The 24773-nt window shown below is 43.0% G+C and overlaps 1 protein-coding gene across 1 annotated transcript in view; it reads left to right on the forward strand.

Moving 5' to 3' along the window:
• Positions 1 to 24773, forward strand: part of lrmp (lymphoid-restricted membrane protein) — a 153502-nt gene that overhangs the window by 60563 nt on the left and 68166 nt on the right. The window contains exons 16-19 of the mRNA XM_059654704.1: positions 4364 to 4527; positions 13855 to 13960; positions 14408 to 14570; positions 17109 to 17189. Of these exons, the coding sequence (XP_059510687.1) occupies positions 4364 to 4527; positions 13855 to 13960; positions 14408 to 14570; positions 17109 to 17189 (514 nt within the window). The remainder of the gene's footprint in view (positions 1 to 4363; positions 4528 to 13854; positions 13961 to 14407; positions 14571 to 17108; positions 17190 to 24773) is intronic.

The following is a 24773-nucleotide window of genomic DNA, read 5'->3' on the forward strand; positions in this document are numbered from 1 at the left end:
TCTGTGCAGCTGCTTCAATCTTCAAGGGTAATCCTGCCATTCCAGGTACCAGTCTGGTGAACATTTACTTCGTTGTGTGCTTCAGGGGTTCAAAGCTGTGCACAGAGCTCCATGTGTACACTCCAATGCTCTGTATAATTGCAGCGAGACTTCTTCACTCATGTACTAGAATTCTAATGTGATTAAAAACCAACGTACCATCTCCCTCCTTAATTCCTTGATGCACCTAGCTTTCAGTACGACAATAACAAGAATATATTGGGTTTATTTTGGACATGGACAATCTCTCACCTTGACACATCCTGCCATTTGAAGAATGACCCATTTATTTTTGCCTGTTAAACAACTTTCAGTCTATGCCAGTACATTACCCTCTATCCCACAAGTGCTGATTTGGTTTACAAATCTGCATAGGATCTTTGTCAAAAACTTTCTGAAAATCAAAATAGTCCCATCTGCTGGTTTTCCTCCTCATCAAATCTAGGTTAACCCTGTCCAAACTTACCACTATTGTTGGATTGTCCCCTTGCGAGAAAATATGGACATCCATCCCTCAGCTGAGTTTGGGAGGCATTTGTAATCCAAAAGCAAGAAAGCCCCTGCTGATCCATTCTGCTATATTCCACTTTTGGTTTTATTAAAGTTTCGCACAGGAAGCCTTTTGGAAATATTTTCTGTTCCTTAACTTTCCAACAAACGTGAATTTGAAGTCTTCTTCCTCTGATTGTTCTGCTAATAAAATAATCAAACAATGCACTGCACAAACTCCTTTTTTGTTCTGGTTAATCCCAAGATGTTTTGTTATTTTGTTTCTGTATCTTTTATTTTCAGTCAAATATTTGCCTCGAACAAAGATTTTTTTCCCTGACTGTAATATAACTTGTGTTCTCAGAATGCTGGACCAGACAGACTCTTCTGTGTTAGTAATGGTGCGGACACACTATATGGGGTAGAATTCATCTCTGAGAAACCACTCTGTTAAATTGCAATCTGCAACCTCCAGTGACCAGAACAGATGGCTATCTGTATGAATTCAGTTCCACTGATCTGAATCAGTGAAGCCAAAAAGAGCAGCACAGCTCCTCAGGTGTTTTTCCTTTAGATTTCATTCACCCACGTCGTCCTTCTCCCAGTTTTTAATGGCATGCCAAACTGCCTCATGCAGTTGCTAACCTTGGAGAATAAGTGGACCGGGAACTGTCCTCGACATGGACCTGATAACTTTTGGCAGGAGCTGGGGGGAAGGATGAGTTTGCATTATCTTGCACCTTTCACATCCTTGAGCTGTAAAGATTGCAGGAGATGGTGGTTAAGTGATAATATTCTGCGCCATTAATCCAGAGCCCAGGTTAATGTTGTGGAGTCAAATCTCAGCACAATATGGCAATAAAAATCTGAAATGACAACAAGCTGGCCTAATGGGTACTGTCAATTTTTTTGTTAAAAACCCATTTTGGTCGATAATGGCCTTTGTTTTTAAGGAAGGAAATCTGCCACCCTGACCTACATTTGACTCCAGATACACCCAAATGGTTGACTTGCAGCTTCCCTGTGTGCAAAATTAGGGATGGGCGATAAATGTCAGCCTAGCCAATGAGGCCTACATCCCATGAACAAATTTTTAAAAAAATTTGTATTTAGAACATTGCACTGTCACTTTGTCATAGCAAATGAGGAAAGAATTGTGCACACTGTAGGGATCGAAGTTATGTGCTGTATAATTCTCTGTAATGAAAGGGGCTGGGAAATCCGAATTCAATTTAATCATTCGACTGGAGGCTTCTCACCAATACCTCACTCATTGAACGATAACAGACATGACAGGTTAGCGCCAAGTTCCAAGCATGTAGCGGTGTTTCACTTGTTTTGTGAATGTAGTTCCCTTCACCCAAGCAATTTTTCTTCAAATCTACAAACTGACGATACAATATATTTAGCTATTTATCTCCCACTTGGCGATCAGTAAGGGGGTGGGACGTTATTGTTATGCTGGTCAGTAGGAAGAATGCGGAATGCTTGTCTAACTTCTCCCGCACCTGTATGTACTAAATGATGCCTACTTTTCTACCAGTCAATTAGTAGAAACTTCAAATGGCCTGTCAGACTCAATGTTAGCTGTTCCCCTCTCTCTGCAGATGTTGCCAGACCTGCAGAATTTCTCCAGCACGTTCCGATTTCTAGCAACTGCGGTATTTTTTTTGGTTTTAATTGTAGCCCCTAGAACTTCCTTTGTGTCAAGCCATTTTTAACAATTGCTTTTTGCTACAATAACTGTTGTTACAGAGCTTTAATTAAAAATCTAATAAGGAAGTTAATGCTTAAGGGGAAGTAACCAGCATGGATTCTTATTATCAGCATCTAACAGAAATGAAATGCATTTCTTAATACCTGTTAGTTGCCCTATTTAATGCATCACTTTTTTTGTTTCTAATAAATAAGTCTATGCATGTGAGCTTTTGCTGTTGCTAAAATTATATATTGTTTTTCTGCTTAACCCCCTTTTATTAGTCACTGGTTAGAAACCCTGAGTAAAAGTGAAACTAATTATTTATCATTAACCTTTTCTAACCTCCATTTCTCGCCCTTTTTTTTAGGTTGTTTCCCTTTTATGGCTGTGCAATTCTCTGCCACAGAAAGCAGTTAAGGCCAAAGAAGTTTAAAGAGTTAGATATAGCCATTTAAAGCTAAAGGGTTCAAAGGGTGTGGGAAGAAAGCGGGAACAGGGGACTGAGCTGGACGATCAGCCATGATCATGTTGAACAACAGAGCAGGTTTGAAGGGTTGAATGGCCTCCTCCTATTTTCTATGTTTCACGTCCTTGGGCTCAGTAGTGAAACTGGTATCGCGTAGGCCAACACCCAACACCCAAGGTTCTCTAAAGCTCACCAAAGATTCATACAATGACTGCATGAGTTTTGTATTTCAATGCAACTGGCAGAGTGTAAATATTAATCTGGCTCAATCGTGCATTTTACTCAATTGTGTTTTCATTGAGCTACGTTGCATTAGGGAGTAAAAACCCCAGCTGTGTTTGAAGCCGAGTCTTTCAAGAATTCTTTACCCAGTCACCAGAGAAACAAAAACGCCCTTCTGAGTCTTCTGGTGTTCTGATTTGGTCAACTGAAACTACATGGGTGTAGAAAAATGCCCTTGCTCTTTTAGTTGGTAATTTACACAGCATTACAATTGCTTTCTCCTGTGGGGAGAGGTAGGTCAGATTCAACCTAGCCATTTTACAACATCAACTACTTCCTCTTCTGACCAAGCATCTGAACTGCAATAAAGTCAGTGATGGAGAAACTCAGCAGGTCTGGCAGATCTGTAGCAAGAGATTCAGTTAATGTTTTGAGACCAATGAACTCTTCCAAACTCTGTCTCTCTTGCCATAGATGCTAAGTTTTTCCAGTACTTTTGTTTTCATTTGAGATCGCCAACATCTGAAGTATTTGGCTTTCATCTTAATGACTTATTTGGATTTCCTGATATTTACTCGCAACTGCAATGGTTGAGCAGGTTCAGCGAGAGATAAAAGGTGCTGTTTATCTGCAATATATTTCAACATCTTTTTAGTTATTTCCATGCCTTCATTCAAACCTTTCTCAGACTAGTTTCAAATATCTCGTGAGGTGCGTAGAAGAGAGTAAGCAGAGAAAGGAAAATGGGGCCATTTTTAAAAATCTAGAAGTCAATTTTGGCTTTGCACTGGATTTAAAAATAATAAGAATTAGTTATCATCCTTCTCACCTCAATAGACAGATGATGGGGAGCTGCATGTAGAATGGACAAGGGATTCACCATTTGTTTATAGCCATTGTCTGTTTTCTCCCCAGAGGAGGTCAATATTGACCTCCGAAGTTTATTCCTGTTGCATTCCAATAGTTTTGACGCAAGGCTTGGCTTTGGTTGAGATGAGTCCAACAAATATCCTTCTAGATGCGTACACTGCTCCAATTTTGGCCTTTTTGAGCATTCCCAGTTTCTATCAGTCCACCTTTTAATGGCTATACATTCAAATGTTTCGTCCAGAAGCTCTGGGATTTGTTCTCTGTCTGTCTGTCTTTTCTGACACTCCTCTGGCTGACATTTCGGTCATCGACCCTGTCTCCTTTTTGTGTAGCAGCTGCAGATTTATTTTTACAGCATTTTTCTATGTGGTATAGGTACTGTACGGAATGGGAGTTGTTGTCATCTCTTCCCTAGGATGAATTGGATGGGGCTGCAGGTTGCACGTGCATGAATGGAAAATTATTTTGCACTGTTGTTGCCAGGGCAGATTGGAGCCCAGAGATGGCTGCTCCAGGGAGGTGCTGTTCTCAACCTTTTTTTTCCCTTTCATTTTGCTTTTTCTCTCACCCTGTTTCAGCACCTGAGGAATAATCTGCAGGAAAAAAGGCATCTGTGGCTTCAGAACATCTCCGACTTGGAAGAACAGAAGCTGGCTGCGGATCATGAGTATATCAGATTGGCGAGCAACTTTCGGAGAAGCAAAACGGAGCAACTGCACCTGAACAAGAGAGAAGCCACTAGGTGTGGACAGTGAAGTAGGACAAATCCGCTGGTTTTGGGCAAGTGGCAATTGCTAATAATGAAGGTTCAGGCACTTAAGAGGGTACAATTTCACAGTCACATTACACATAGCAAGTCTGTATTTCTGAGTATTGAGACAATTGAATAAAAGTACAGATAATTCCTCTCCATCTATGATATTTCTGCTGGTGAGGATGTTCAGAACTTTAGTAATTAGAACCAGGTTGTTCTGGGGCATGACCTACAGCACCACTTGGTAGAATAGTGGAAACAGCCCTATCAACCCAGATTTGCTGCAGATGTTGGGGTTCGATTGAAAATGTCGAAAGGAAGGTTGATTTATTTAAAGCAGTGTGTTTAATGGTTTCAGTAGACTGCACATACAGGCACTGGCAGCTGAGGTAAAGTGACATGATCACAACAGGTCAGCCAGTAAACTAAAGGTCCAGTTGTATTTCTCCTGATGTTTCTTCAAATATCTCCCATTTATTTAAATAAAAACATTTGCACTGCCATTAGCAGTTATAAGTTATGCAAGTTTCTCAATATACATGGTCATCAAAGGTTATCATTATCAAATCAGCGTGTTAACTCTCTAGACTATTCCATTTTCATCAGATTTTGCACATGCAATTGTATATGTAGTATCCTAAATTGTGCAAGCCTATAAATGATAGGTAGTGCATGGCCATTGGCTGTTCCCTGTGGTATTTGCTCATTCCTGGGATGAGATTCCTGTGGTAAGTGCTGTTGCCATGTTACCTGTTCACATGTTGCCTATTGTTGGAGAACAATGGATCTCTTGGAACTCCTGAATGGAACAAAGGAACAGCTTTACCAATTGGATGTATATATTCAGGGTCATGACAATAGATCTGTCTTGTCATGTTCATTGGGTTTGATTGAGCTGACAGCTACTAAACACAGGTCAAAGTTGCCTTGTTGCCTTGCAGACATTTCTTCTCCCTGCTCGATAACATCGTCGGTGTGCCCCTGGTGAAGCGTTGGTGTTCTGTCCTGCTTGTTACATATATGCCTTGGTTTGCTGGGGTCGTTGGTGCTACTTGTGGCTCTGTTTTTCAGTAGTTTGTATGTTGGTTCTAGTTCAACCTGTGTGTTGGAGTACTAGTTGGAATGCCAGGCTTCCAGGAATTCCCAGTTTGTGCTGTTATGGCTGTCTTCCAGTCGAGTTCTTCATTGTCCGTGTGTGGTGAGACCAGTGAGAATTGGTCGTGTCTCTTGGTGGCTAGTTTGTGTTCATATATCCTTGCTGTCAGTTTTCTTCCAGTTTGGTCTATGTAGTGTTTCTCACTGTCCTTGCATGGTATTTTGTATATCTCGTTAGTTTTATTGTTTGTTGGCATGGGATCCTTTTACATTGATCAGTAGCTGTTGAAAGTTGGTTGTTTGTTGGTTTATGGACTACCCTAATGCCTAAGGGTCTGAGTAGTCTTGTGGTCATCTCTCTGATATGTCTCTGTACTGTAGAGTGATTAATGTGCCCAGCCGTGTTGTATCTTCCTGTTGTGGTCAGTCAAGGAAATAACAGCGAATTGTGCTTTCTGAGTATCCATTCCTTTTTGAAAACTCTGTACAAGTGTTCCTGTTCTGCTTTGCACAATTCCAGGTTGCTGCAGTGTGTTGGGGGCCCATTTGAATAATGTCCTGATGCTGCTCTGTTTATAGATGTTGGAGTGGTTACTGGTGTAATTAAAAATCTGGTCCATATGTGTGGTTATTCTGTGTATTCTAGCCTGGTTGTTCCCTGTTGTTCTTTCACCATTACATCCAGGAAGGGTAGTTGGTTGTTGTCTTCTGTTGTGAATTTTATTCCATTGAGGATGTTGTTTGTGTCGGTGGGTTTCTTCTAGTGTTGTGTTTTGATAATCATGAAGGTGTCATCCACATAGTGGAACCAGAGTTTGGATTGGATAGTGGGGAGTGCTGTCTGTTCTGCAATCAGTCCTGATTTCGGGGATCCCACTGACGTTCTATTGATTTGTCTAAATATATGGTTGTTGAAGGTGAAGTTGGTTGTGGGGCATGGATCCAGCAGTTTTGGAGTGCTTTCCTTTGCTGGTGTCATGGGTGTCTGCCTTCCTGATTTTTGTCCAGCAGTGTGCCAATTGTCTCTTTGGCCAGGATGTTTCTGGATGTAAGTAATTGTTTGGAATATTATTCGATGGTGAGAAGATTATCAATTCCTGGGAAAGAGAAGAGGTCTACTCCATGCTTCATCCATGGTCTGCCTGGAAAATCATGCACTTTGTTGCCCAAAATGCTCCCTAATCTCATGACTAACACTTGGTTGGTGGAGCATTGCTTTTGTCTTCCTCAGACGAGACTCACTTCCATGAGGGCCTGCCTGTGTGGATAGTTGGCAACATCTTTCCTCATTGTCTATATGGAAATGATTCCATTTTCTTTCATACAAGTTGTCCCTAAGGCTGTAGCTTCACTTACGCCTAACATACTTGCTGTAGGAATCAGTGTGTGTCCCTGATTTCAAGCCATCCTCTCACCACTTCTTCCTCCAATATTTAGAGAGTTGTATGTTGCTGCTTGATTTTGAGCAAGGCTCTTGCCTTTCAAATTGTATCTGTTCAGGGATGATTTCCAAAGCACCTAAAACTGTTGGCTCTGTGTGAATCTGGACGATTTCAACATCTTTCCTGGCATTCCTACTTTCTTGGGGAGTGCTACTCTTGACCGTGCACAAGCAACGTGCCTTTGTTTTCCTTGCTTGTGTAGAGTTCTAGGGATGCCAACATGGAAACACCCTTTTTGGTTCAACTTGTCTATGCCCGGAACATGGAACATGGAACATGGAACATGGAACATGGAACATGGAACATGGAACATGGAACATGGAACATGGAACATGGAACATGGAACATCCGACCATTGATCCTCATGTATGCACCCTCAAATTTCTGTGACCATATGCATGTCCAGCAGTCTCTTAAATGACCCCAATGACCTTGCTTCCACAACTGCTGCTGGCAACGCATTCCATGCTCTCTCAACTCTGTGTAAAGAACCCGCCTCTGACATCCCCTCTATACTTTCCTCCAACCAGCTTAAAACTATGACCCCTCGTGCTAGCCATTTCTGCCCTGAGAAATAGTCTCTGGCTATCAACTCTATCTATGCCTCTCATTATCTTGTATACCTCAATTAGGTCCCCTCTCCTCCTCCTTTTCTCCAATGAAAAGAAACCGAGCTCAGTCAACCTCTCTTCATCAGATAAGCCCTCCAGTCCAGGCAGCATCCTGGTAAACCTCCTCTGAACCCTCTCCAAAGCATCCACATCTTTCCTATAATAGGGCGACCAGAACTGGACGCAGTATTCCAAGTGCGGTCTAACCAAAGTTTTTTATAGAGCTGCAACAAGATCTCACGACTCTTAAACTCAATCCCCCTGCTAATGAAAGCCAAAACACCATATGCTTTCTTAACAACCCTGTCCACTTGGGTGGCCATTTTAAGGGATCTATGTATCTGCACACCAAGATCCCTCTGTTCCTCCACACTGCCAAGAATCCTATCCTTAATCCTGTACTCAGCTTTCAAATTCGACCTTCCAAAATGCATCACCTCGCATTTATCCAGGTTGAACGCCATCTGCCACCTCTCAGCCCATCTCTGCATCCTGTCAATGTCCCGCTGCAGCCTACAACAGCCCTCTATACTGCCAACGACACCTCCGACCTTCGTGTCGTCTGCAAACTTGCTGACCCATCCTTCAATCCCCTCATCCAAGTCATTAATAAAAATTACAAACAGTAGAGGCCCAAGGACAGAGCCCTGTGGAACCCCACTCACCACTGACTTCCAGGCAGAATATTTTCCTTCTACTACCACTCGCTGTCTTCTGTTGGCCAGCCAATTCTGTATCCAGACAGCTAAGTTCCCCTGTATCCCATTCCTTCTGAATGAGCCTACCATGGGGAACCTTATCAAATGCCTTACTGAAGTCCATATACACCACATCCACAGCTTGACCCTCATCAACTTTTCTAGTCACATCCTCAAAAAACTTGATAAGGTTTGTGAGGCATGACCTACCCCTCACAAAGCCGTGTTGACTGTATTTGATCAAGCCATGCTCTTCCAGATGGTCATAAATCCTATCCCTCAGAATCCTTTCTAACACCTTGCAGACGACAGACGTGAGACTTACTGGTCTGTAATTGCCAGGGATTTCCCTATTTCCTTTCTTGAAGAGAGGAATTACATTTGCCTCTCTCCAGTCCTCAGCTACGACTCCAGTGGAGAGCGAGGATGCAAAGATCTTCGCAAGTGGCGAAGCAATTGCATTTCTCGCTTCCCAAAGCAGCCGAGGACAAATCTGGTCCGGGCCTGGCGACTTGTCAATCTTAATGTTTGACAAAATTTTCAGCACATCAGCTTCCTCCATCTCTATCCATTCCAGTATGCGCACCTGCTCTTCAAAGGTTTCATTCACTACAAAGTTCGTTTCTTTCGTAAAGACAGAAGCAAAAAACTCATTTAGGGCTTCCCCTACCACCTCAGACTCCACACACAAGTTCCCTATGCTATCCCTGATCGGCCCTACTCTCTCTTTGACCGTTCTCTTATTCCTCACGTAAGTGTAAAATGCCTTTGTGTTTTCCCTGATTCGTTCTGCCAAGCCTTTCTCGTGCCCCCTCCTGGCTCTCCTCAGACCATTTTTGAGCTCCTTCCTTGCCTGCGTGTAATCCTCTCTAGCTGAACTTGACCCTAGCTTCCTCCACCTTATGTAAGCTACCTTCTTCCTTTTCACAAGAAGCTCCACCGCTCTCGTCATCCAAGGTTCCTTTATCTTACCCCTTCTTGCCTGTCTCAGAGGGACATATTTACTCATCACTCGCAACAACTGTTCCTTAAACAGTCTCCACATGTCTATAGTTCCCTTACCATGGAACCATTGCTCCCAGTCCATTCTTCCTAACTCATGTCTAATCGCGTCATAGTTTCCTCTTCTTCCCCAATTAAATATCCTCCCATTTTGCCTAATCGTCTCCTTCTCTATAGCCAAGTAGAATGTGAGGCAGTTATGGTCACTATCACCAAAATGCTCTCCCACCACAAGATCTGATACCTGCCCCGGCTCGTTTCCAAGCACCAAGTCTAGAATGGCCTCTCCCCTCGTCGGCCTGTCAACGTACTGCGTTAGGAAACCCTCCTTTGACACTATTGACATATTGACATTAATCCAGTGGCACTTCCCAGCATTTAGCACATTCCTCTTAAACCCTTCCTATTCATTCACCCATCCAGATGCCTTCTAAATGTTGTAATTGTACCAGCCTCCACCACTTCCTCTGGGAGCTCATTCCGTATACACAAACCTCTGCATTTAAAAAAAAAGTTGCCCCATAGGTCCCTTTTAAATCTTTACCTGTCTCTCATGAAACCTATGCCCGCTGGTTTTGGACTCCCCTACTCTGGAAAAGACTTTGACTATTCACCCTATCCATGCCCCTCATGATTTTATAAACATCTACAAGATCACACCTCAGTCTCTGAAGCTCCAGGGAAAATAGTCTCAGCTTATTCAGCCTCTCCCAGAGCTGAAACCTTCCATCTCCAACAACATTCTTGTAAATCTTGCCCGAACCCTTTTCAAGTTTTACAAAATCTTTTCTAAAGCAGGGAGCCCAGAACTGAGCACAGTAGTTTAAAAGTCACCTAATCGATGTCCTGTACAGATGTAAATGACCTCCCATGTTAACATCCAGATGGTTCCGGTGCAAACTAAAGTAAAGTTCTTTGCAAATACTTTTTGAGTAAATAGTCGCAGTTTGAGGTAGATACTTTGAAGTGGCTTGTAGTTAAACTCTGCTGTCACTTTCATTGAATCCTAGAATCCCCACGGTAGCGAGTTTTGAGAAGATTTGTAGCTCAGGTTGAGGTTCTAGATGTGAGTTTGCTTGCTGAGCTGGAAGGTTAGTTTTCAGACGTTTCGTCACCATTCTAGGTAACATCAGTGAGCCTCCGAAGCGTTGGTGTTATGTCCCGCTTTCTATTTATCTGGTTAGGATACCTAACCAGATAAATAGAAAGCAGGACATAACACCAGCGCTTCGTCGGAGGCTCACTGATGATGTTACCTAGAATGGTGACGAAACATCTGAAAACTAACCTTCCAGCTCAGCGAGCAAACTCGCATCCAGATCCCTACGGTGTGGAAACAGGCCACTCGGCCTGATGAGTCCACGCTGCCCCACTGAAGAGCATCCACCCTGACTCCTTCCCCTTACTCCTGCATTTCCCCATGTCTAGCCCACCTGACCAAAGCATCCCTGGACAGTACGGGCAATTTATCATGGCCAATCCACCCACCCTGCACACCTTTGAACTATAGAAGGAAACCAGAGCACCCAGAGGAATCCCACACAGATGCTGGGAGAATGTGCAAACTCCGCGCACACAGTGGAATCGAACCTGGGTCCCTGGTTCTGGGAGGCAGCCGTGCTAATCAATGAGCCACTGTGATGACACATACAGATATTAAAAATGCCCACAATCGAAGACAATACCAAGTTCTTGGAGACCGTATGGACAGCAGATGGTGGAAGCTAGTGTCAATAAATGTGGAGCTGGAAAAGCACGGCAGGTCAGACAGCATTTCAGGAGCAGGGCAGTCAACATTTTGGGCCAAAACTCCTCTTCAGGACTGGGGAAGGAATGGGACCACAGAAATAAATAGAGGGAAGGGGTGGAGCTGGGAGACTGTAGGTGGGATGGAGATGGGTGGATGTGGGTAGGGGGTTATTGAGATTTGTCAGTAGGAAGGGTGAGTCGGAAGATGGATAGTTTGAGGGAGCAGAGATTCCACGCAAAATATTTCTGCCCTACAATCGGACCCCACTACCAAAAAGATATTTCCCTCCTCACCATATCCATTGTCCACAGGGACCATTCACGCTGAGACGCCCTCGTCGATTCCACAATCTGGACCAACCATCCACCACACCTGGTACCTTTCCCTGCAACCATAGGTGTTACGCCTGCCCCTACACCTCCCCTCTCACCTCCTCCATCCAAGGCCCCAAACAATCCTTCCAAATCCAGCAGAGATTCACCTTCATCCAACCTGATCTACTGTATCTGTTGCTCCTGATGTGGTCGTGCCTATCTCGGGGAGACCAAATGCAGACATGGATGGAACCAGTTCACGGAGCATCTGTGCTCTGCACGCACCAACTAGCTCGACCTTCTGGTTACCATCTACTTTTAACTCCCCTGGTGACATGTCTATCCTTGGCCTCCTTCACTGTCACAGTGAAGCCAAATGTAAACTGGAGGAACAACACTTCATATTTCACCCTGGGAGCTCACAGACCAATGGCCTGAATCTTGACTTGACTTGACTTCACCTTCACCTTCAAAATGCCTCCATCCCCAACCTGCCCATTTCCTGACTCTCTCTCATCCACTCCACCCTTTTCCACTGACAAACCATGACCCTCCTACCTGTATCCACCTATCTCCATCCCACCCACCCAACTCGCAGCCCCATCCTCACCCCACTCTCTATTTATGTCTGTGGTCCTGTCCAGTCCTCAGCCCTGACAAAGGGCTTTGGCCTGAAACATTGTCTTCCCTGCTCCTCGGATGCTTTCTGACCTGCTGTGCTTTTCCAGCTCCACATTTATTGACAACACTGGTACTTTTTCTAGTTGAATGGAGTCATTCAGTTTGCGAGAACTCCAATGGTGCGTGTGCGATGTGTTGTCCTTGCTGCATAAAGTTGAGGTTACTTTACTATTTGCATTATAGCACTTCTGGTCCTGCTCTCACTAGTTGTTTGATTCTAGCAGAAGCTGTGGCTTGTTCTGTAACCTTGATACATTTGCACATCCTTAAGCAGTGAGTTTATGTAGAGGTTCGCACTCGGAGGACAAATTTAAGTCAGAGTTTTGCTAAATAGTTCAATAAGCAATCGTTCTGCTTTCAAATCCATTGGCTGCTGTATCTCTTTATCTTATCCCAGTGAAGTCCTTTTGCTTTCAGTCTATCACCTTCAGGCTTCAGTCTGGCATTTCTGTCCCACCATCCGTTCCAAAAGCCACTTGCAGCTCTTTCTCCAACTCCTGAGAGTGGGGTGCAATTCTTATGTGCTCAGGTTTTTAAGACCAACTCCATCACTAATTCATAGCTTTGCCACGGAGTGGAATGAAATCCAATCCTGTCTCCTGTCTCCTGTCTCTATTTCATTTCCATGTCAGCAGGGAGTGGAGGATGTACAGATGTTTAAGCACTCCCCACACAGTTTCAACGTTGCAGACCTATCTTGTTCCTTGCTCTGTTTTTCAGTAGCTGGTTCTCTCCAGCTGCACCACTCTCACATCTGGCTTCTAGTGGTGTGTGCACTTTGTGGCTCTCGTAGGCTCCGCATAACTGTAGAGGTCACATAACAATGGCAAGCCAGCCTGTACACTCAGGATACCATTACCTTTCTCTGACCGTTTTTTAAGGTCAGGTTTGCAGGACGTGGAATCACAGCAATGCATGTAACCGTAATCTATTTGAACAGACCAGACAGACGGACTGACTGACCTATCCCAGACGCAACACTTCCCTTTGATTCCAGTGTTGGCCTGAGGTGCTCTCAAAGTGTGTGCCAAGCAGACCATCACAAATCCCCCAGCAATTCAGATTTCGATTTATAACAGAGCCAATAATAAAAGGAAGCAGTCAGTAATGTAGAATTGAGGACACAATCCCATCAAATGGTGGAACAGACTTGAAGGGCTGAGTGGTTTATCCCTGCTCTTGATTCTTATGACCCTATAATAGCTGTCTGCACCACGTTTCCATTTTCCACAACAGCCTGCAGTATTTTGAAAAAGATATCTGCTGTTGACTTGTGAAGCACAATATTTTATCTAAATCAGCATTTTCATTCACCAGCGGTAATAAATCACTACATGTAAGCTGAAATATTAAAGTAAAATACCAGAAGTGGTGTTCTAAACTTCTGGCAGCCTCAACATTAACGCCACTAACAAAGAAGATTATAATCTAAAAATAATGAGCATTGTGCGTGGTAGTTACATTTTCATTTTACGGGCTTGCGCTTGTTATTCAGGGAAGTGCAGAATTTGGAAATGTTCACACTGGCGTCAGTGGTTTTTACTTTTGAGTTTCATGTTTGAAAGGTAAGGGAGCAACCAAGTCCGAGCTTCGGTGTCTTTTGTTGTGCACTGATGCCAGTGCTACAGGAGGATTCCAAGCTGAGGGGTTTGCCATTTATTACGCAGGTGTTTGCTGTTTTAAATGTCATTGTCAGCTTGTGGCTTTCTGCTGGTTTAACAGGCTGCAAGAACTTGAAGCCCAGAAGCAGCTAACGGAGACAGCGGCAGCTGCTGTCAAACTTCAGCTGTACCAAGTTGCTCAACGGCTCGAAGATCTGCAAAGAGAGGCAAGTTTGATCCTGCCCAAATTGTCTGTACCAATTGTGTGTGTCTTTTTGTTTTGTCTATGGGATTGACTGACTGTATTTGATATCTAGATATTTTTGTTTGTTTGTTTGAGAATTCTTTCATTGGACTATTTTGACATTTTGTACAAGCCGGTACTGAAGGAAGTGAGCGAGCTTGTGTGGGTGGAAGGTGTGGGTGGTTACTTGTATATTTAAGACAGTTTGTGTATTTTAATAATTTTTAACTGGGTTCATTTTAGTTATCTGGTCTTAAAATAGAACTACAGTCCTTGTCATAAGAACAGTGCCAGCTGGAACTGTTGGAATCTAGTTACACCCATTAAGTAACAATCATTGTATTTGAGTTGTGCATATAGACCCACGAGCAAGTGCAATTTATCTGGGTAATTAACTTGCAGCAAACCAGTTTTTGATGCTGTTATTCAGGTCTGTGACAAGAACGCTGCATTAGCCTCAGTCAGAGCGGAGACACAAGTGTTACAGCATGAACTGGAGGAAGCTGTCACTGGGAGGCAGAACCTTCACTCAATAAATCAAGCTCTATCAGATACCATCAAAACACTGGAACAAAACCTAAGCCAGCAGCAAAGTAAGTAAACTTCGCAGTGAATTTCCACATGTTGTACTTTTGAACAGAAAGTATTCCTGATGGTTTTTGTGTACTTTGGAATATGTAGTGATCTTACAGCTCCTGAAATAGGAGCATGTGATTCTTTTGCAGCATATTTATAGTCAATGTGACAATTGTAATTCTTTTGTAACTGTCTCTTCGGAAAATAGTTTTAAAGAGATTAGGTGGCATTCTTAATCACTCTAAAGGTGCAGATTTGGATGTGAGCAGTAGTTAGAAATCTTTCAGCATGTAAACGCGTTCCAATTGATGGAGTCGAAACAATTGTGTGAATCGATTTGTATACAGATAGTGTGGTTGCAAGCTTTACATAATATGGTAACTTAAAATTCACTTTGAGGTTGGTCAGGTGATTCATTTAGCAAAATTGATCTGTCTCGTTTTCCCTGAGAAAGTGAATTGGTATAGAAACCTTTTGAATGTTAACTCTCCGTGTCACTGCCTAAGCCACGAACAAATGTGGAAAAAAGGTAAATAAGATCAGACCGTTTCATGTGTGGCACATGGATTGGTGTGGGAGGGAATAGGTCTTGACTTGTGGGGTACTGGCACCAGTACAGGGCAAAGATAAAGCTCTGCCTTTTGGGACAGACTTCACCTGTACCCTGCTGGGACTGATGTCCTGGTGAATTATTTAGTTAGAAGGAATATTAAACTAACTAAGCAGGTGAAAGGCTTGTGAAATGCAATTTAAAATATTAGTGGAAAAGTGCAAGGCAATAATAATGCAGGGTAGCAATATAGTGAAGATGACCATAGTGTGGCAGCAAGGGATAGTGTGTGCAGTCCGCACCAGCAAGTAGGGTTGGTGTTTTGGGGGGTAGGGGAGAGAAATGGGTGAAAAGATATTTAAAAGCATGAATAACCATACGGTGAAATTAATGGTACAAATTGAAATAAATGGCTGTGGCATGATGGTCACTACAGAAACTTGACTATAACGTCACCTATTGAATCTGAATCGATTTTTGTCATTAAAATCCCCAACAAAAACAGAATTTGCTGAAGAAGTTCGGCAGCATGTGTGAAGAAAAAAAAAATCAGTTAACGTTTCGGGTCTGGTGACCCTTCCTGAGATCTTCTGAGTTCTGAGGAAGGGTCACCGGACCTGAAACGACTGACCGACCGACCGAGCTTTTCCAACAACTTCTGTTTCTGTTCCTGATTTACGGCATCTGCAGTTCTTTTGGTTTTTGTCATTCAAAATCCCACCTGGTTCACTAATCCCTTTTTAGAGCAGGAAATCTGCTTTCCTGGCCTACGTTTGACTTAGACCCTCGCTCACCAATCTGGTTAACACTTCAATGCCACTCAGATTGACCTAACAAGCCATTCGGTTTTACCAAAAGGAAATGAACCCAGAGACAAACTGAGCAACAGCCCTGCCTTGGCTGATGGGTATAATAGTTGATACACCAAGTCCCAGGATGCACCATCCAAATAACTGAGTATGTCTTGCCTGAACAGAAGGGCAGCACAGTGGCATACAGTCAGGAGGGAGTTTCCTATGGAGTCCTCGGCATTCATGTCCCTTGCCTTCAAGTCAAACATGGTAGGGAAACCACTTGCTAACTGTCGGCTTATTGTCCCCCTCACCATTCCGACCCTTGGCTGATGAACAAGTACTAATTCTTATTGAGTGCCAATTGGAAGAAACACCTGATGGTAAGGAGGACACACTGTTTTCTGGGAGGGGAGTTTCAATGTCCATCTTCAAGTGTGCATCAATAGCACCGCAACTGACAGGGCTGAATAAATCCTAAAGGATATAACTGCAAGACTGGGTCTGCAGCAGGTGCTGTGGGAACCAGCCAGAGAGAAAAACTAAGACCAACTTATCCCTACCAGTATTCTTGCAGGTGCATCAGTTTATGATACCATTTGACTAATTTGGAGTAGTCCAAAGGAGATGAAGTGACATCTTTACTGTGAGAGTATCCTCCATGGTGTTGTGTGGCATTACCATAATGCTCAATGAGAGACGTACAGAACAGATTGTCTGACCAACCAACGCCTAGGAGCAGCAGAATTGTATTCAACCACAGTCTGTAACTTAATGGTCCACACTCCATATGGGATCAACCCCAAGTCCAATTTGGAAAATCAAAAACCTGGAAAAATCCCGCTTTGACCTCAAGTGATTGAAATGAATCCAGGAGACCATGCTGACCAGACTTGTTTAATTATTGCATCTACCTTTTTTATGTAAGATGTGATCTTTGCTGCAGCCCAGGACTAGGCCATTTCTCTGTTCATGTAAATTAACTTTCGCCATGCTTCACGTGGCCTGGCTGTAATTATGTTTGGAACTGCCCTACCCATTGCTGTGTGAGATCTTCTGAAGGGGTTGGACCTATTTAAAGGCTTGTGAAGATTGATGGTTGCTGTAAGGTGTTGGGTGCTGTCTCCCAGGTTTGTTGCAGGATGCCATTTTCTTAACAACACAGCTTTGTGTGTCTATGACTTACTTTGTCCTTTTCATTCATTCCCTGGCAGACCCAGCATTTTGTTGGCCTTCCCTGAGCAACGATGTGAAAGTGACAGTGCCGTGCATTCTGGGGCTGCTGCAGCTGCATGGTATGTGTGCATTCCCAATGTGGCTGGTCAGAAAATCGCAGGATTTTGGCCATTGAGGGAACAACGATATTTGTCACAAGTCAACATGTGACTTGAAGGGCAACTTGGTGTTGGTCCCACGTTTTACCAAGTAGTGGTGGCTGTTTTTGGAACCGCGGCACACTCCACTGCCAAGTAGAACGAAAGCAGTAAGTAGTTACAGTGGTGATTGGGAAATGCTGGTGAAGCATATGATGTCCTGTGGCAGTGAGGCTTCCTCCGCCAAACCGATTAGGACGCCATCAGTTATGAGAGACTTAGCAAATCAGCTCCACAAATGTGTGACCCCAAGTTTAATAAAAGCTCTGCTGTTCTAAAGCTGAAACTGGACGATGGAACTGACCGATGTGTCGAGAGCAAACCAGTTTGACTTGGCAATGTAAAAGGTTATGGCAGGCTGAGAAGTTGCACAAACCCACAGGGTGATTACTTCTCTATAACTTGTTCTGCTATTAAACAAGCTGCACCAGCCCTCTGTTTGAACCACCTACTTGATGACTGCTGTGGCAACACAGCATGGTTTCCTCCATTCCTGTGTCACATTGTTAATCGTGCATATCCTCCAGTCATTTTGGTACTGGGTGTGGTACTGTTGTGGTTCTAGCCTTTGGTTAGAAATCTAGAGTTCATGAGTTCAGTTGTCACCATGGCTGCAGCAATATCGAATAGGAAGCAGGTTTGAAGGATGGAACGATCATCTGTTTCTTGTGTTCTTACAAAATAAACCTGATCGTTTTGGGAAGAGGACAGAAGTGACAAGGAAAGGAGCAGGATTTTAAATCCACTGGTTTAACTTCAGTCCTCACATGTCATCTGACCAATCTGGGTCTATTGGTTTGATTGCCAACTTTTGACTGGGTCAGTTTCTGCAGGCTGTTTCACATGACTTTGAAACTTGCAGGATTCTGCCCCCTACATTCCTGTCATTGCTCTATCCACCAGGCTCATTTTCCTCCTTACCAATTTAAAGGTAAGGACACTCCTTGTTATAGTGTTAGAATTATTTTAGCCACGAGTCAAACACTGTCCTCCTCTTTTCTATTTTTGCTGTTAATAATGCAAAAAATATATTTAATGCCTGAGATTTTTCTCCTGGGTGTTGACTTGCAAAAGAATCTTTTTCAGTTCCTGAAAGGTTGACAAGCTACCCATTGTGTCACCTGCCTTGCCCCCCCACCCAAAAACTCCCCCTTGTCTTTGCCATAAATACCACCTTTTCTCCTACCTGCTATCAACTCTAATGAAATGTCAGTGGGTTCAAAATGTTCACTCTGCCTTCTCTGCATAAATGCTGACAGGCCGGCTGGGTTTTCCCAGCAATTTTTGCTTTTGTTCCATGAATTCCCCATCCTCGATGGTACGAGGGGGTCCCAACACACCAGTGCAAGGCTAATGCTTTCACACTCAACCAGAAGTTCTACGTGACTTGTCCATTTTGGTTCCTTCTGCAGTCCCCAGCATCACAAGAGGCCAATCTGCTGCCAATTCACTTCACTTCACTTCACCTGATGTTAGAAACAGCTGAAGGGCTGGGTACTGCAAAAGCTATGGGATCTGACACAATTCTTGCAACATCATGCTCCAGAACTATGCCTATCCTTAACTAAGCTGTTTCATTACAGCTACAATACAGGCATCTACCCAACAATGTGAATAATTGTGTGCACAGACAGGACAAATCAAACCCTGACAAATACTGCCTTTAAGACCCTCTATCATTAGTAAGGGGTGACTGGCAGTGCTATCAGGCAACACTTGCTCAGCATTACCTACTCACTGCTGCTCAGTTTGGGCTCTGCCTAGGCTGATCAGCTCCTCACGTCATTACAGTTTTGGTCCAAACGTGGACAAGAGAGTTGAACTCGGTGTGGTGAGAGTGATTGTCCTTGACATCAAGGCAGCATTTCACTGAACGGTTCGGCCAGCCTTTCCTGCCAGTCTCTCATTGCTGTCGAGAAGGTAGTGGTGATCTGCCTCCTAGAAGTGTGGCTGTTCATGTGCTGTAGTTTACACGGAATGACGGTAGGGAAGAGAATTCCAAGATTTTAACCAGCGACCATGAAGGAACAGTAATGTATTTCCTAGTCAGAATGGTGTCTGACTTGGAAGGGATCTTCTAGTTGTTTCTAGATATCTACTGTCCTCATCCTCCCAGACGAGAGGGGTCGTGGGACTGTTGAATAGCCAATTGCATCTTCTGCTGACTGTTGTGGGGAGCGTCAAAAATGAAGTCATCAAAATGAGGACAAAAATCTCAGCTACATCTCTACTGATTGTGAAGTAGCTAATCGTGAAATCTTCTGTTCAGTCAGTCCTTTGGTTCCTGTTTTCTGAGGAAAAGTGCTGAGCTGGTCTGGTTTTTCCTGCTCTGATGTCTTATGCAGCAAGTTGCACTTTCTCAGTTATTCAGTGGCTGTTGTATGACTGGGTAAGGAATGTTGAGTAGACATCAGTGTTTTTCTGTAGAATAATGAAGAAAACTTGGAGTTTTTGTTCCAGGCATTAATGCCGTCCAACATGTCCACTAACCTTGTGGCTGAATAACATTTTTAAACTGATTTAATGCAAATTGAAATTCTATTGAATGGACAAAATGAGCATAACTGGTCTTGCAGTATTGCTTTTATTATTACAGAAAATACAGTGTATACTTGTGTTTTGTCAGAATGACGAAAGGAGTAGCAGTGTGTGCTCTAGATTATTGTTCTCTCTATCACCCATTTATACATTCATCTAAAATTGAAGTCAATCTTGTGTGTACATCTATTTACATTGTTTGTGAACTATGCACTGCTGAGTGTACAATATATCTGATCCGACTGCTCATTTTGCCGAATGCTTGATGATATTGTAAACATTTCAGCTTTTTGGGAGAACTTTGCAATTAGTAGCTATGTGCTGTGGGATGAAGCCTGTATCCTTGCTGAAAGAAATGTCTTTTCACTTTTTTTATACTTAGCGCTCGTTCTTGCTCTCTCCATTCATTCCATTAAAACGACTCCTACTTGGGACCACTCAGGTTGGAACAGTAACTATGCTCAGCCTTTGTGCTCTGCACCTGGCTCTTTGGATTGGCTCAACTGTTGGAGTGAGGTTGAACTAAACAATTTCTCAGCTATTAAATCCATTTGCATTTGGCAAGGCAAAGTGGGCTTTGCACAGAGAGGGTGGACTGGGTTGGTGAGGGCTGGTGGTAAGAGCCAGATATTCAGTGCTGTGCTTGAACTTGACTCCTACACTCTTCGCAGAAAATCCCACTTCGCCTGTAGTGTGTTTCTCCCACTTCATTTCCCAGATAGAATCCTAACCACTGGGGATGAGTTGCGCAGCTCTGACCGAGACCCTTCAGAGACTTGGTTCTCAGTCGTGAGAAAAGGGGCAACAGAGTGCAAGTTTTGCCCTCAAAATTAGATTGATAACATTTTTTCTTCTATTTTTAAATAAAGCCCCAGTAGACCCTTGGTTAAGTAATCCTAGAACATTTTTGTTTTCTTTTAAATGTCTGAAACAAATATGTTAGCAATAAAATTAACGTGGATTACCAGGTCAGATGTTATTTCCTTCGGTGGAGCAGATTCTTAGGGCTGAATGGCCTACCTCTTGGTCCTATATCTTATGGTCTAACAAGAATGTTAAATTGGGCTAGGGGCTGTTCCGTAGAAAGTTGGCTTGAAAAGTTGATTCAAGAGATTCTTGTAATTTGGTCCACGAACTGCCTTTTAAATGTAATTGTACCACCCTCCTCCTCTTTCTCTTGTAGCTCATTCCATGTACACACCACCCTCTGCATGAAAAAAATTACCCCTTGGGTCCTTTATAAATCTTTTCCTCTCTTACCTTAAACCTATGCACTCTAGGTTTGAGCTCCCACCTTAGGAAAAAGACCTTGGCTAGTCACCTTGTCCATGTCCCTCCATTTTATTAACTTCTATAAAGTCACCCCTTTAGCTTCTAATCCTCCAGGGAAGGAGAGGCTCAGCCTCATCTTCTAACTCAAACCCACTAGTCCTGGCAACATCCTTGTAAATCTTTTCTGCACCCTCTCAAGTTTAACACCATCCTTCCTATAAAAGAGTGACCAGAATCGTACAGTGTTCTAATACTGGCCCCACCAGTGTCCTGTACAGTGTCCCAATCATATACTCAATACTCTGAACAACAAAAGCAAATTCTAGCTCTCCCTATTTGGTCACCCTCCACCATTTTCGGCCAAGTCATCACTTTCTTCATTTCCTGATATTGTAACTCTGCAAAGTATTGCAGATGGCATCTTGAAGCATGTTCCCTTTGACTCTGGGGTGGGGGAAGATTTAATATAGGGTATCAGCGCAATCATAAGTGAGAAACAGTTGATTTTTATCTGGACTGTAGCGTTTGCTGAATTCAATACGATCTAACATTTCTGCTTTGAATGAAAATTTTTAATGTAATGGCCTGTATCTCTCTCAGCACTGTGGTACCTCTGTATGTTTACAGTAAAATCAGGTGATGATCTAGTCAAGCTGGTGCCAATTCCCTGATCTTGGATGCTTCCAAGACACCTTGTTTCTCCTATAAAAATGTCAGTTAGACTTGTTAGCTCAAATAATCTCTGCCCGTTCTCATTTATCTTTGCCAGAGTATGATGTCCGAGGCAGGAGAGCCTGGCCTCGTGGCCCATGTCCAACCTTGCACTGAATGCTCCCAGTTGGAAGAGATACACTGACTTGGAGATTCTGCTCATATCAACATCAAGTTTCCCCTGGAACTGCTCATTCTCCCCAGCACTACACTGGCATTTAGGTACTTGAGGTTAAATAGAAATGTTTGAGTTGAGAGGTAGATGGAAGAAACACTTTCTGAACTATTTGTGGTGGGTTCTGTCATGGAGAACAGTCAGTTCCACAGACACAGAGCACTCCCCAGTGTAAACTTATAGCATTTAGGTTGCTGATATTTTTAAGGTCCTAATCAATGCTGATTCCCAAGATGTTGATGGGTGAGGGGTAAGTCTCCATTTAGCAGAGACTGTTAGATTATTTCTTTATTGGTCATTGCTTTGAATGGGCATAGCATGAGTGTTATTGCCACTTGTCACCTAAGCCTGAATGTTGTCCCTACCTTGCTAGCTGAAGGTACAGTCTGCTGCAGTATCTGAGTTGTTGTGAATGTAACTGGACACTGCAATAATCAGTAAGCATCTGCATGGCTGAGCTTGTGGAGGGAAGGTCATTGAGAAAGTAAGTATAGATAATTAGGCCCCCTGACCTGCATGGACTTGAATTTTATAAAACCACCGTACTTTCTCCAAATGAAATCTTGAAAAATTGCCAATGATCAAAACCTGTAATGAAAAGGCTAGTGTATACCCTCTATTAAGAAACAATAGATATGCGGATACACTTGAAGACTGGCATTCTCAGGACAGGAAGAATGTAAATGTTAATATAAAATGGCATTTATCACAGGAAAGCCACTAAAATGATGAATCGCTGCACAAAGCAATCTCTTGTCTTGTTTTAGAAATCAGTTTGCTCTATATTTCTGAGCTGTTGAATTCAGAAGTAAGAATCGTTCCATGACCATAAATGGAAATGGATGTGGATTGGATAAATGCAGGCAGCAGGTGTCTGAGATAATTAACATTATCTTCCCTACGAAGCTGGCTTGCCCACTAGTGTGAACGATGACCCTACTCTGTCCTCTTCCTTCGCCAGAAGTCACAGGGCACCAGCTTACAGTCCAGTAGATTTATTTGAAATCGCAAGCTTAAACCTGAAAATACAATCATAAATCGATTGGACTAGAATCTGGTGTCATGTGACTTCTGACACTTCCTTTGCATTTTTTTGGAAAGCGAGCCCTCTGAAAGAGAATTGGATAATGCTTTAAAAAACAGTATGGAGGGATGTAGGGAAAAGGGGGAGGGTGTGGAACTGGATAAACTGCAATTCTAGAGAATGTGTGGATATGAGGGACTGAATAGTTTCCAACTGATCTATGATTAGACATTGCTTAAAATTTTAAAAAAAATTTGATAGCTGGGAATATCTGGGCAAATGAACCATTCCCATGGAGGGTGTGATCCACTGAGCTATTTGCATGTTTTTGTTAAACTATTGTGGCTGCAACCAGGAAGTCTGCCTAAAGGCTCATCTTTAACTATTGAACCAAAAATAATATATCCTTACACGAGGTAAGTAGGTTTTAGTCACTATTGGAATTTCAGCCTCAAGGTTGAGTTCAAATTGCACAATGAAGAAAAGACCGCAAAAATTGTTTTTTCTTTTTAAGTGGTTTTTGGGGGCCGGGGCTGGGAGATAAAGTAATCAGGTTTACCCTTCCTTTGTGGAAGGCAGTTCTTCTTTAAGCCAGTCTGGAACTATTTTATCCGTAGTGGAGTCTAGATCTGGGATGTTAGAAATAGACTATTTTGAAAGCATTTATTCCAAACCCCGACACTGGGATTATGAAACTGTCCCCCTTAAAACACTGTCAAGGTCATTCTTTAAAAAAAATGTATTCTGAGCTCAAGTTCTACTGTCACCTTGTTGTAAAAGGGTAACAAGGCTTAGAGCTGATGAACAGAGCAGGCCAAGCAGCATCAGAGGAGCAGGAAGGCTGATGTTTTGGGCCTAGACCCCTCAGAAAATTTTCTGATGAAGGGTCTGGGCCTGAAATGTCAGCTTTTCTGCTCCTCTGATGCTGCTTGGCCTGCTGTGTTCATCCAGCTCCACACCTTGTTATCTCGGATTCTCCAGCACCCACAGTTCCTACTTTCTTAGTTGAAAAGGAGTTTTATTTTGGCTAAAACTATTAAGCGGTATCGTACATTTCAAACCAAACTTGTACAGAAAAAGCCACAACATTCTCTGGAGAAGATTCCACTAGCAATACCACATCACAGCATTGACCAGCCACACACATGCTGAATCAAGAGGTTTAACTGTGTCACCATGCAAATTGGGGGGAAAAGAAACAATATACTTGACACAGGTGTCAGTTTGTTCCACAGCTGTATGATGCAGTGCAGATCCATGCATGAATTATCCATTTTGGTAGGAATAACAACAAAATGAACTCTTATTTAAAGGTGAAAAATTGTGGCATGCTGCTGTGAAGAGGGACCTGGGTGTCCTTGTGCATGAATCACAAAAAGTTGGTGTGCAGGTGCAGCAGGTAAATAGGAAGGCAAATGAGAATATTGTCCTCCATTGCTTGAGGGATAGTGTTTAAAAACAGGGAGGCTATGATGCAGCAGTATAGGGTGCTGGTGAGGCCACAACTGGCGTACTGTGTACAGTTTTGGTTCCTTTGACTTGAGAAAGAATATGCTGGCAGTGGAGGAGGTGCACAGAAGGTTCTCTAGGTTATTCTGGAGTTGAGAGGGTTGACTTGTGAGGAGAGATTGAGTAGTTTGGGACTATACTCTCTGGAATTTAGAAGGAATTATGAAGGGAATAAATAAGACAGAAGCTGGTTGTTGTTTCCACTGATAGATGAAAGTAGAACAAGGGGGCAAAGCTTCAAAATAAGGTGGAGCAAATTTAGGACTGAGTTGAGAGG

Source organism: Stegostoma tigrinum, chromosome 25, assembly GCF_030684315.1.
Source record: "Stegostoma tigrinum isolate sSteTig4 chromosome 25, sSteTig4.hap1, whole genome shotgun sequence".
Lineage (NCBI taxonomy): Eukaryota > Metazoa > Chordata > Chondrichthyes > Orectolobiformes > Stegostomatidae > Stegostoma > Stegostoma tigrinum.